Below are 14,026 nucleotides of genomic sequence, written 5' to 3' on the forward strand. Positions count from 1 at the left end.
GATGTGGCAATGTAATATAAAAAAAAACTAGGTCTAATCATATTCTGAGTTTTATAAGCTGCCTGGAGGAATTCATTTGACTTCATCGTGCTACATGTGCAGCAGACACTAAAAACTTGTAGATATACTGCATGTATGATTGTTAAGGTTGAGCTGGCTGTAAATTACAGATTATTCACTGATTTGTGTGAATTTTAAAAAAAAAAAAAAAAAAAAACTTAGTGAAGGAGAGAAGATGAATGAATTAAAGATGTCTGAAAATTCAGTTTCACTGTAACTTATTTTTAGAAAAATACTATCACATCATTAAGAAACAGAACTGAAAAAATGTGATAAAAAGTTCTAAATATGTTACTCAGAGGGTAATTTACACTGCCTCTTTATATATACCTTCTTACATGTATACTCACTGCTGCTCAAGCTTGATTTTGTTGAGACCAAAACCCTGAAGGGGCTGAGGAGAAAACCAAAACCCGGAGGACTGAAGTTTCCAGTGATTCCATGTTTTGGCCCTTATGTAATTATAACACACAATAAGAGCTGTAGTTATTGCTAAAATAAAAATGTATGCTGTTCATTCAAATGCATTTGAATCTAATTTGGAACAATTTGCTAACACAATCTGTCACACGATTCTCTTCACATCATTAAAGCGCTGCGACAAAGGAGCAGAACATATCTTCACGGTCTCACAGTTGAGGAATCCGGCGTCTTTCTTTACCGTTTTTGTGGGAAAACAGCAGCAACTAATGAGAGTGCTAATTAGTCCTCTGATAAGAATTTTCTTTAAAGCAACATTTACAATAAACAGAGAAAATATTTCAAATTCATATAGCTTAAAACTTAAAAACAATAAGTCCATTTGTTCTGCCTTTTTGGAAAATACCACACAATAACAAGCTCTAAGAAATAAGAACTTTTATTCATAATATATTCATACTTGTACACAAGTAAAATAAAATGCATATCTATGGTACCATTGCAATCTCCATGAACAAACTGACAGCATTCCTTTGGTGAATGCTATCCATATATTCTTTCTGTCATTACAATAGAACTAAAATCAGGGGAGGCAAAACATTTGTTTTTATAAACATAAAAAACAAAACATTACCCAACAAATGCATGACTTTGAATAAATAATGGGGAGAGATTGTTTATCTTCATGAAACAGACCAAACATTCTTTGTGTGCTTTCTGTCTCTGATTTCTTGTATGAGTGTATTTTTTTTTTTATGTTTTCATCTTTTTTTTTTTGTCTTTCAGTGGTCTGTCTAAGCAGTAAAAGCTTTTGAGAGGGAAAGGGAGGAGTCTCCGAAGTGTAGCTTAGACACAGTACAGTTGAGTACATAGAGAACAAACAATTTTGGGCACCAATTCATTATTTACATCTGTAATGTTCTGTAAAGGCATCCATTTTGTTAAATGTACTCTAAGGTCTTCATTATTGTTTGTCCTCAGCAATGTTGGGTCAGAGTGACTCCTCTCTTTTTAGTCACTGCCAGCTGGAGATGCCACTGCATCTTCTGTATCATTGTCATGAGCATCAACATTCTTGAGTCCAGTGTTCAGAGGAAAATCGAGAGTTCTAAGACATGGCTAGAGATATCCAGGTCACGGGAATGAACAGAAAGTGCAGCACTTGCAAATTAGAGCCCTGACCTTTGATGCAGTGGGTGTCCGATTTAGGCCTTTTGGAACACTTCTTTTTCTTTTTGTTTGATGCTGTGGAGGATTCCAGACTGTCTATAAGGTCAGGGTTTAGGTTTTCCAAAGACTTTTCCAGGGTGTTCGACAAGGTTCCCAGTGGTCCGTCATTCTGCTTGTTCTGGGTCTCATTTTTTGTTCTTTCCTGATCCTTGTATTTAGTTTTGGACATGTTCTCCTTTGACTTAGGGAGATTGTTAGTGATTTGGTGACTCTTTCCAGACAGGATAGAGGACTTGTCATTATCTCCAAGGCAACACCTGGGGATGGTGTCCCCCACAGGGCTTTCGGTGGAAAGGAATTTTCCAGGCTGTCCCTTCGAGCTAAAGAGATTGGTCTGGATTTGAGGTGTTTCCACACATCCTTCCAAGTCTTGGCTTTTCAGTCGTTTCAGATCCTTTCCCTCCAGGAACTCAGGAACATTGCACTCCAACTCAGAGCTGGAACCTTTGAAACGTTTGAACCAGTCCCATAAGCTCCTGGCCCGGCAGTCACAAATCCACTGATTCCCATTTAAACGCAAATACTGCAGGGAAACCAGTGGGTCCATGGTCTCCCCTGTCAAGACAGTAAGATTGTTGAAGAACAAGAACAAAGATTTCAGCTTACCAAGATCACTAAAAGCCCTGGGTTGGACATAAATAACCCGGTTTTGGTGTAGCAGCAGCCGATCCAGATTGATTAACCCTCGGAACATGTTGTCCGTCACTATCTTGATCTTGTTGTTGTGCAGGTGGAGATAGGTGAGGTTGCCAAGGTCCAGAAAAGTGTCATCATGCAGGGTTAAAATGTTATTGTCCTGCAGATAAAGGTACTGTAGGGAGAACATTCCTCGGAAAACCCCGACAGGGAGCTCTGACAGGCCACACCTGTGCAGGTGAAGGGTATGGAGCTTAGTTAAGCCTCGAAAGGCTGTTGGACTGATGGTGCGGAGGTTACTGTTGTCTCCTATGTCTAGCTCCTCCAGTTTTTCCAAACCATAAAAGGCTCCAGCCTCAATGTAGCTGATGTTGTTGGAGTACAGCCAGAGAACAGTGAGGTTGTGGCAAGAACTGAAGCTGGTGGACCGTACCACCGTCAGCTTGTTGCTCTGGAGAAATATTCGTTGGCTGCGTGCTGGGATCTCAGTAGGGATGGAAAACAGTCCTTGTTGTTGGCAAGCCACAGTGGGCCTGGGTTCTCTGTAGCACACACACTTGGCAGGGCAGCTGTCAGTTTGAGGCACAAGGTTCAGCCACATCACCAGGAAAAGGAGTCGCCCCCCTAAAGAGACACAGAAAAATCATCAGCGGATTAGTAATTAATGTCTGTTAATGCTAAAAGAAACATTCACTCAAATCTGTGGAAACAAATGAATCCAGGTCAGAGTGTAATATACATAAACCCAGTGCAATATGCACATTTCTATCAGAGAGCAAATGTGGGAATTAGCCTGAGCACAGAGCACTGAAAATTGTGGCTGAAGTAGGTGTGTGCTTTCTGTTTGATAATTGTGTGTGTTTTATGTGACAGTGCACACCACCGAGTTACAAAACAGACAAAATCTAAAATATTTCACTGCATGAAGTAGAACATTCAGCACATTACTGCAGACCTCTTAATCGTCTTCATAGCTGTGATTCAGCATGAAATCCAGCAGTGATGTTATTTGGATCTGGGAACATTACTTCTGATGACTTAAAGACCCAAGCAGCTGAACAAGTCTCATTTGAAACTGGGTGGGTGTATTTTTGGTGCTACTCCGTAGGTGCTCGCTCTCATAGGGCGGCCATAACTAAAGATGTTTTGACTGTCTGGAGCTTGACATTTATTGTGAAGGTTGGGAAGAAGGTTTCCTGCCAGGGATTGATGCCGAGGGCCAAGCTGGAAGGAGGCCTTGCTACACTTTCCACTGCACAAGACAAAACATGCAAGAGACACTGTCAAACAAAGCAAGGCTCAAAAAGATTCATGTTTAAAGAAAGGCATATTCCAGATTTGCTCACATTAATTCTGCTAGTCTTCAACCAACTGTTCAAATAAGCTTGTTAAACACTACAATAATTGGAATAGGTGGAATCATGTAAACAATCACTTTTGACATTTTTTTGTTGTAGGTACAGCTGAGGTAAAAATAAAGTATCTAGTGCAGCTGATCCATCTTTCATGTAGCGATAAAGGTGTCAAAGTGTCACAAGCATGTCTGGTATCATCATGTAATGGCAGGTACTTCTTTAAATCTCTGAATCCTCCTCAGCTCCTGTTCTTTCTGAGGATTTCCAATCTCTGCTCTCATGCACATGTGAGGAATCCCAGGCTTGCAGGCATGACAGGTAGTGAGCCTCTGGAAAATGCATGAGCCTTAGTCAGCCCTCCCTCCAGCCTCACTGTCCCTCTTCTCATTCCGCTGCAATGTGTTGTGGTGCAGCTCATCTCTGGACCTTGTTAAACGGAGCTCTGGTGTGGCCTGACAGCAGCCCTCTGCTGCACTTTCCTTGCAATCTCCCTGCTCAGCCGTCAGACTGCCACCGGAAAGCTGTCAAGGCTTTCCACTCTTTCTGCATCGCAGCACTTTTCCCTCAGCACTGCCTAACAATAGCAATATTTTATCGCACAGCACGCATAGTGTATCTCCTCTGCCGTCTCCATCTTTTTCCCCCTTCTCTGCTGTCTATTCATTAACAGGCTATTTCCACCCACGCATCGCATGTCAAAGCCTGGGTTCCTAAGCTCTCTGCATAATATGTCTTGTCTTTGTTAGCAACTGTTGAAAGACAGCATATGCCACACAATGCCATGAACTCCATCCCCCCCCAAACGCATGTTCACATCTGGATCACACCACTGTCACAGCATCCTGACGGCTTTGCATTATTTTACACTTTCACTGACGTCTCAGTGGCATCAGAGTCCAAAGACGTGCACTGCTAATTTAAGAGTTTTTACTACTGAACGGTCAGCAATGATGGGCTTTCCTTTCTTACATTCATGCGTCGTACACAATCATTTGAAAGATTACACAAAAAAAGAATACTCTGCTGTTGTCCTGATGCTGTTGCTGAGTTTAAGTTGTTGAGTTGTTGACACAAAATACAACAAGGTTAGGGTGAAAAAAATCCATTCCTTATCAGCTTCTGCCAGCTTTGGTTTCAACTCTTAATCTTCTACTATCTCTTTTGACAAAACATGGCTCAGAGTACTGCCTTCCCTCTTTCATACCCTGCCAGCAGCTTCTTTTCTAAGAGCTATATTATTGCACAATAGCAACCTTCTACTCTGCTTAAGAGCAGACAAACTTCTTTGTTTTCTCATGAGAGACACTGAGCCAAGTACATCATTTCACCTTCTCTCTCTCCTCCAAGACTGGCACCTCTATTTATACTTTCATTATTGGGGTGATACTGTACGTGTCTTCAACAAAAAATGTGATGCTGGTCCCTCAGTGTTATTCTTTAGGTGAAAGTATCTCTTTATTCACCCATCTTTAGGTGTGACGGCCTTTAAGACCTGTAATGAGGCTTGCTAAGAAAAGCAGAAAAAAATACTTAATATTCTTTGAATTTCATGATTGTCATAAGAGAGAGAAAAAAAATCAATATTAAAAAAAAAAAAAAAAATAACAACACAACTTCAGTCCAAAAATGCTGGTATCAGTGCAGTACTAGTAGCTAGAGGGTACTATACTGGAATGCAAAAACAGTTGTCAGCATGAGAGGTACGAGTGGGCGCAGACAGCTTTGTTTACTTATTGTATGAGTGCATCACTTAGCCAGGCTTCTCACTCATTTTCATGTGCCTCTGGCATGTTTGGAGTTTTAAACAAACTCTCAGTGCTCCTTTGTCTTAAAATACAACATGCATTTAAATGCTCCGGATCTTCCAAGGAACACGGAGGGCATGCTGGGACGGCACATTCAGAGTGCTTCAGATTCATCACGGTGGCTTTACTTTGAAGGGCTGGGGATTGGGCAGGGACAGCTAACATGACAGTCTTATCCCCTTGGCCCAGAGTGAAAGTGATGTCTCTGTCAGAGATGAATCACAGTAGTTCTCCAGAGGGACCTCCTGGCCTCCTTCTGAAATTATACATTATTGTGTTGTGAAAGACAGAAGAAGAAGACGGAGGTGGAGGAGAAGGAAGAGGAGGTGGGAGAGGAAGAGGAGGAGGGAGAGGGAGAGGTCTGCATTTATTATAGTAATCATCTCTGTCTGAAAGGTCATGTATCCCTGTGTGAATCCATCCATGCATGCATAATTTTTTTGTTTGTTTGTTTTTGTGTATTTTTGTTTGTCTTATTGTAACATCAGTGTGAAGAGAAACTGTGTTAGGGTACTACTAGCCCTGTTTACTAAAAATTACATTTGGCCCATGATCCCATAGAATAAACTTTATTCTATGTATGCTATGATTTACAAATACATCTAAAATTAATATGTTTGTTGTCTATTTTCTTGCTTTCCTTCTGTCTTAAGCCAAATAGTAAAAATGGTGGAGCAGCTTTTAACATGTGATTAATGTAGTGATAGGGTGTGTATAAACCCATCCAGGATATTTTCCATGTAGCTTTGGTGTCTGCACCTAACCAAACTTGACCTCACCACACCAGAGTTGAACCCTGACCTCTTGGGAGAAAGGCCAGCGTTTTTCCTGACCGCCATCATTCCCTCTTCCTACGAGTGCAGACTGTGTCTGTCTTTAGATGATAACTGCTACCTTCCTGGCAGAAAGCCATCCCGCTGCAGGGAGAAAATACGTTACCCTGAAAAGTTATTTGAGGATGCAGTTTTGTTGTATGGGAACACATTTTAGTCCATTTTACCAGGGAGAAAATATTCTGAATTTGTCTGTTTGTGTTTTCTCTCTGTTATTTAACCTGTACCCTGACTGTTGGAAAGTGTTATGGCACTGCTGCATCTCTGCTAATTTATTCTCAGGGCTTGACTGTTCTTATTCTGTGTACTCCTGCTTCTGGTGTTAATTGAAAAAAATATGTATATGACAGCCCTGTCTACAAAATCTTCCTCTTGATTATGTTTGTGCTGCATCACAGAAATGTTTGTAATCAACATATCTTTGGTATTTAATTTATTGCCTTCCTATCGCTGCTCTTTTTTTTCTTCCAGGCAGCCAATCACATATCTGATGAGGTAGGAGGTATAAGCATCTTAATCTTCTAACATGTTAAAGCTGTGAAAGATCAAATCACTAATCAAGTATTTTGGTGCCTAAAACAAACGATAGCTTTAAATTAAAAATAGAAATCAAAATCTTAAACAGTGTGAAACTAAGTGAACACAAGTGAGAGTTATTTATTTGGAACATATCATTAACCTGCCAAGCTTGATGCTAACAGGGAAATCTTTTTAATTCTTGCATAAATCCATACACACATGTTTTTAATTTCCCCGAATCAACCTCATTTTATGATTTTATCAAAGGCATGTTAACAACTGGTGATTATTATTGGTTAATGAAATATAACACTATTTCTATTGTACTGCCATAAGTCATATCATTCAGCTAATTTTAACATGCTCGTGCTCACAGGTAAGTAAGTGCTTGTATGAGGTTCCTCCAGGCTAGTAGAGCTTTAAGAACTGTATATCTAATCCTGCATGCTCAGGTCCACAGTGTGTCTTTTGTCCTGTCTCTCTCTCCCCCTCACAGCAGATGACTGCCCGCCCCCCCCCCCGCGAGCCTGGTTCTGATGTAGGTTTCTTCCTGTTTAAAGGGAGTTTTTCCTTCCCACTGTCACCAAGTGCTGCTCATAGGGGTCGTTTTGACTGTTGTTTTAATTTCTTCTTTATTATTATTGTTTATAAATATTTTTATGGTTTCAATTGTTATTCACTGCTGTTGATGACTGTTTGCTTGCTGTGCAGCACTTAGGTCAACTCTGTTATGTACTATATATATAAAATGACTTGGTGTTCCACGGGGTGGTGCACAGCACTGAACGTGATGAACGTGAGGAAACTGGACAAATGTTAATATGAAGAAACTAACTGCACTTCTCCTCATCTGCTTCAACTTTGGATACATTCTAAAACTTTCCTGTCTGCAGAGGTTTGGATAAAATAGTGTTTTAGGAAAGGTGAGAATTACAGAATAGCCTATAGTCACAGTGTTGTGACAGAGCAGATGGATATTCCATTTAAGTTTGCTTTGAACCTTTTTTCCTTCATAAGCCTGTGAAAAGTTTTATTAAAGAGAAGAAATGGTCTTCACTTTCAAGAGCTTCACTGAATCACTGAGGAATTGGTTGGTATGGAAAAAAGTTATGATCAGAAGGCCACATTGACCTTTTTATTGCTACTATATTCACTCTGTCACTGAGAGCAGTTTCCAAAAGAGCTGCTTTTCATCGTTTACTCGGTTCTCAGTGCTGCTTGTAAGTCAAGTAATGCTTCTTCACTTACATATTCCAAAAGTTTTCTTGTGAGGAGTAGAACGTTTACTTTTAAACTTTCCTAATAAGTAAATTTAGTTTTCATTATTGCAAAAGTTTCCATCCGAATGTGGGCCTGTTTCAATTTCAACCCACCTCCCAGAAGAATGTCCACAAAAACTCCAAACAAATACACAGACAAACACGCAAAGACAGATTGGTGCTCGTCCTTACAACATTGATGAACCAGATGCTATGATCTTAAATAAAGATGCACACATCAGATCAAACAGGTTATTTAGGACATGATGGACCAGAGATTTCAGCTGGAGTCTCTCGGCTAACCATGGAGTGTTGCTGGGGCACCAGTGGCAGCTTTAGCAACCAGATGAGCACACAATTAGAAGACGAACACGGGGACAGATGAGGTCCTGTTTGACACACATCTGACACAGCACTCGCCCAAGCAGATGGCTCATGAATAACTGAAGGAACCGGAGGTCGGCAGGCAGAGGGAAAAACCACGGCAGCCAACAGTGTGTATGTAAAAAGGTGGGCCTGCATACATTTACATGCATATGCATTTACATACATTTTTTTATTGCCTGGAGGAATATAAAACAAATGGCAATACAACATAGATTGAATACGTCTGACTAAATCTAACTGTGGTAGGCAAATGGGTGGTTGTGTCAAACCTCTGAGAAGTGGCAGCACTAACAAAAGGCAGTGGGCTGGCAATATCCTGACAGTTAGAGACTGAGCTTGCAATCAGAGGGCCGTCGGGTCGAATCCCTGCTTGACTGGCAAGCAAGTGGAAGGGAAAGTGGAGGTGAAGAGTTCTCCCTTTCAATAACTGGCATCAAATTACCATCGACCCTCCAATGATGCACTGACCTCCCAGCTGCTCAAATCGTCACTCAACAGTAGATCATTCAAGACTGTGTTAAGCTCAACATTTGCAAACTGTGTGCTGTATACTGTACAGTTACAGGAAGTAACTTGATAAATAAAAGCACTCATCTACAAATGTGCTCACGTACTATAATAAACCTCTTTAATCACTTCTTCTGTACTTTCCTTTCATTTTATGCTTCTTTAGGACCTCCAGGAACCAAATGTTATTTTACTTCACTGACGCAGTTACATTGTTAGTTGCATTTAGTTGCATTATACCCAAACTATAACTGACACAACGATCCATTTTCAGGATTAAATTCTTAAAACTATAACTGGATGGGACTTAACTTTTTTCTTAGAGCCATAAAATATTCAGTTGCTTTCATGCAGTGCTGTTTTCTACTGCTCATAATTACTGAATAGTCTGTGACATGTACAGTTGGTGGAGTGTCTCCAAGAATATGATGATACTTCTCACACCATTAATTGCTTATATGGACAGTGCTCCTGCAACTATCAATCAATTTAGCTACTAAAACGGCGCTGTCGTTTCTTCTAAGTTGCATTAATGATATCTGAAATAGAGTTAGATATGCATGAATGCCACTAAAATAGATTATTTGTAAGGTGGTGGCAAAATGCCATTGGATTAGAGGGCAGAAATGTCATATTCCTCACAACTCTATTGTATAGTTGGCAGCAAAACAAGTGGCCCTCAGTGCTGCTCCAGCTCACTATGAAATGCTCCATTGAAGGCGTTGGGAGTCAAGACTACCCATGAGGTTTTGCAGACTGACACAAATTCAGCTTCATACCCACCCCCACATGTCACAGACATGGACAATTTTCTCATGTGAAGCCATGCAAAATGCATAATTCAAGTAATGTTAGCTGAAAATAATGCCAGCATCTTTTAAGCGTGTGTGTGTGTGTGGGGGGGGGGGGGGGGGGGGGGGGGGGTCCAGATGCACTACTCGAGCCACAGAAGACGAAAAACTCAGAATGCCCTACTTAGAGTTTTGTGCCATGCAGGCTGCCAGTAGAGCAACCAAGCATTTTTGCTTAACAGAGTGCATGAGGCTTTACCTTATCTACACATGGCTGCAAAGAAAATAAATGAGGGTAGCAGCTACAGTACATGCCCCATGTGTCTAGATGTTGTTTTGCTTTGAGCTAGACTTCAGCGCAGGTGTTAACAACATTTAGGATGCTTTCTTTTTGGAGGGCAAAAACAGAGCGAGTTATGAAGCACCTGAGAGGATTAGTGAGAAAATCTTTCCTGCAAAGAAGTAAAAAAACAGGAAACAGAAGTATCAGCGTATAGTCGAACTAATAAAACATGAAATATCTCAACTAAGTGCTGTCCTTCTTCACTTACATTTGTCAGTATATATGTTTTAATCTTGTTTTATCATTTATGGTTATTATCAAATAAGGCTACGTTATACTTAAATAACATCTAATATCATGTATGGTTTTCCACTCCATCCATTCTCTTCCGCTTATCCTGTTCAGGGTCGCGGGGAGGCTGGAGCCTATCCCAGCTGTCACAGGGCAAGAGGCAGGGCACACCCTGTACAGGTCACCAGCCTGTCACAGGGCTAACACAGAGAGGCAGACAACCATTTACACTTACACCTATAGGCAATTTAGAATCACCAATTAACCTAACCCCACTAATTGCATGTTTTTGGACTGTGGAAGAAAACCCACAGAAATGCGGGGAGAACATGCAAAATCCACACAGAAAGGCGGATTCGAACGCAGACCTTCTCGCTGTGAGGCAACAGTGCTAACCAGCACACCACTCTCTTTTTGTTATTCCCATTTGAATGTTTCCCGAGTAACCGTGACCCTAAATTGGATAAACTGGAAGAAAAATGATGGATGGATAGATGTAAGGATGAATGATTTCCCGAGGTTTGCCACTACGATTTACAAAGCACTTTGTGTGATCTTTGCATTTTGACCAGTGCCACATATTGAATCACAGATGTTTCACATCAAATAAGTTATGTGGTTTCAAGAATGTCTAGCGTACATGCATATCACGTTGAATGCATCACCGCTCCAAAAAACCAAATTATGCTCATGCGTATGTGAAAAGCTTACAATAAATAAGGACTGATAGCCTTCACAGTTAATGCATTGCTGTGGTATGAAAAAAAAGTGGGCTAATAAAGCAGTAATAGTAATCTCGATTATTTGAAAAGGATAATGGCCCATGCAAATGAAAGCATCGGATAATGACACCTCCTCATGTTTTAAGTGCTAGATGGAGAGTGACGGAGCAGTGACAGCATCCACAGGCAGCCCTGAATGCTGCTGTATCTAAAGATGATGAAACACACTGAGATGGTCGAGCTGAGAACACGCTGTAATAAGTGGTTGCACAGCTCAGTGTCATTGTAGCCTGTCTTTGCTGTGGGCAAAGTTGAGCTCTCAAAGAATAGTATATACTTTGTTTTGCAGGCCTCGAAGTAAAGTGGGTGCAAACATTATCCACTCAACATTTTTCTGATGGCTTCATTACTGCAAAATTCCTATGTTTGGTAGATGCCCTCTTATACTAGCAATGATTTTGCTTGTTGAAGAGAAACAAGCTCTAGATAAAGTGTTGTATTTGTGTGAGTTACAATTGGGGGGAAAATACATCAAACAAGCACTTAATCTTTGACCAGTCTAGACTAAACAAAAAGTCATTCTGTGAGTAATCCATTTAGTTGTTTTGGAGAATTGCTGTGAAGAAACGAGTAGCTGCAGGGGAAGCCAAAAAGGATTTCAGAGTTCCTAGCACCTTTTCTTTTTTATTCTTGACATGGACGCTCAACTTAACCTTGCAAAGCCCTTGCATCAATAATAGAAAAATTGCAAGCACATGTATTAGTCACTCTGAGGTAATGCATTGGTGGGTGTACAGTACAGCAGAGAATGGCATTTTCAGTTGGTAGAGTTGTCATTCAAGTGAAATTGCAGTGAATGGCGCAGGTATTTCATCGAGGTGGAGAAAATGAGGCTGGAAATACTTCTGAAGACAAACCATTATTGACGCCCCTTTTTACTGCTATAATGTGTTATCTAACCTTTTGCAATATTGCATTCTACTCGACTGACCCGCCGAGTACGCAGGCTGCCTGCAAATGTGTCATCTGCAAACACCTCACACTGAGACGAGGAAAGCCTGCTTGAACCGCAGACCATCTCGTGGTTGGATCACATCAGCTGCAACACCTGTCACAATGTTGATATTCCCCAATCCATTAGTCATCGCTACATTACTACATGATTACACAAGTAATCAGTACGAATTCCTCAGACATATAAATCCCTGTCAAAGTACTTCATGACAGTTCCCTGTTTCACAAGGTGAAAATAGTTCAGATTTGTGCAAACAACTGCATCTGCTAGTAACCACATTTTTTTTTTGTTTTTACTAGATTAAAAAAGTAAACCATACCTTACTAATAAGACTTAATGATGTCATTCAAAATGCAGAAAGTAGAAGAGATGTATTATGAAATGTTGTCAAAGTTTGTAAAAATGAGATGACCCAAGGTGAAATGGTCCATTATCACGGTCCCTGGTTTTGTTCTAGGATTTTGAGTAGTCTGGTTTATTTTCAGTTTAGTTTATTAATAATAATAATAATAATAATAATAACAACAATAAATATTATTATTTATTATTAATAATGAATATTATTATTATTATTTTATTTTTGTATTTTGATTCATGCTCTTGTTACTTTAGAATTCTGGTTACTGTTATTGTTTATAGAACTTGCTATTTACATTTGATTAATTGTGTTATTGCGTATTATTCTAATCTTCCCCGTGTCCTTTCATATAATGTTTAGTGTGTATTCATGAGTTCTATTTTTAGACATTTCCTGTTTGGTTTTATTGGGATTCTTTTTTCATTGCTTGATGTTTTGATTTCCAGTAGAATTCTGAGTTTTTAGTTCTTGTTGTATTTGAATCCTAGTTACTGTTTATGGAGTTTATTTGTGCTCAGGTGTCTTTGCTGGTTAGTTAGCTCTTGTGTTTTGTGTTTAGTTTTAATTCCTCTCCTGGTTCATTTTCTTGATTGTCTACAGCTGTGTCTAGTTTGCCCCAGCTGTCTCCACTTTCCTGATTACCTTGTGTGTATCGTCATGTCTTCCCTCAGTCTTTGTGGTCTGTTGCTATTTGTGTTTTTGGGTTATTAAATCTTTTTTGGCTTTTTGTCAGCCACAATAAAATGGCTTGGTTTTTTTTTAATTACATCCTTCACGCCAAAATCTGTGACATATTTGAATTGAAAGCAAAATATTAGTATCTGAAAACACGGTGTTTCCTTACAAATAACTGGGTGATTTGTGTATAAACAAAATCAGGAGTACTCCGTTTCTTTCATTTTGGGGACAGGAGTGTCTTCTAGTCTCATCAGGGAGAGATGTTTTAGTGGAGGCAGACCTTGGGATTTGAAACAATACAAATCTATATTTTTGTGTAAAAATCTGAGAGGAATTTCTTGCTGTGCTCCCACAAAATATGATCACTCAATTCTGTGTTTTTCCCTCAGCTCACAGAGCATTCAAGCCTTTCTTTTTTCCTCAGCAAATTCAAATATTTTTGTCTGCAAGTTTTCTGTTTTTGTTCAATTTCACTTCTCTCATCAGCAGTGTTCTCAGTGACAGTAGGCAGCTCTGGGAACATGGTAGAGTATTTAGCAGCTAAAGAGCCTGATTTTTCCCTTAGGCGCTGGTGGAGAGCAAAAGACGGATAAAAGGAGAATGATAACTGGAGTTACAATCAATAGATACCAGACATATAACTTGCAATCACAAAAATGGGTACTAATGTTGGTCTTGAATGTGTAAAAAAAAAATATTTAGCAACATGTTTGCAATATCATCCAGTTTTCAATACATCAGTCTTGTGTTCATAAATTGTTTCCGCTACTCTATGAAAATTAATTAATGCAGTTAGGTTTTAATATTAATAATACACCTGTCACCATGCAGTCACCAAGCTGACACAGAAGGACAAACAACTACCTGCTCTCACATC

General features: G+C 39.8%; 1 protein-coding gene across 1 annotated transcript in view; it reads right to left on the reverse strand.

The window, feature by feature from the left end:
* Window positions 1–1,206: 1,206 nt before the first annotated feature.
* Window positions 1,207–14,026, reverse strand: part of rtn4r (reticulon 4 receptor) — a 51,386-nt gene continuing 38,566 nt past the window's right edge. Inside the window, exon 2 of the mRNA XM_030738462.1 lies at window positions 1,207–2,970. Within this exon, the coding sequence (XP_030594322.1) occupies window positions 1,589–2,970 (1,382 nt within the window). The 3' untranslated portion in view covers window positions 1,207–1,588. The remainder of the gene's footprint in view (window positions 2,971–14,026) is intronic.

Source organism: Archocentrus centrarchus, chromosome 9 (assembly GCF_007364275.1).
Source record: "Archocentrus centrarchus isolate MPI-CPG fArcCen1 chromosome 9, fArcCen1, whole genome shotgun sequence".
NCBI lineage: Eukaryota > Metazoa > Chordata > Actinopteri > Cichliformes > Cichlidae > Archocentrus > Archocentrus centrarchus.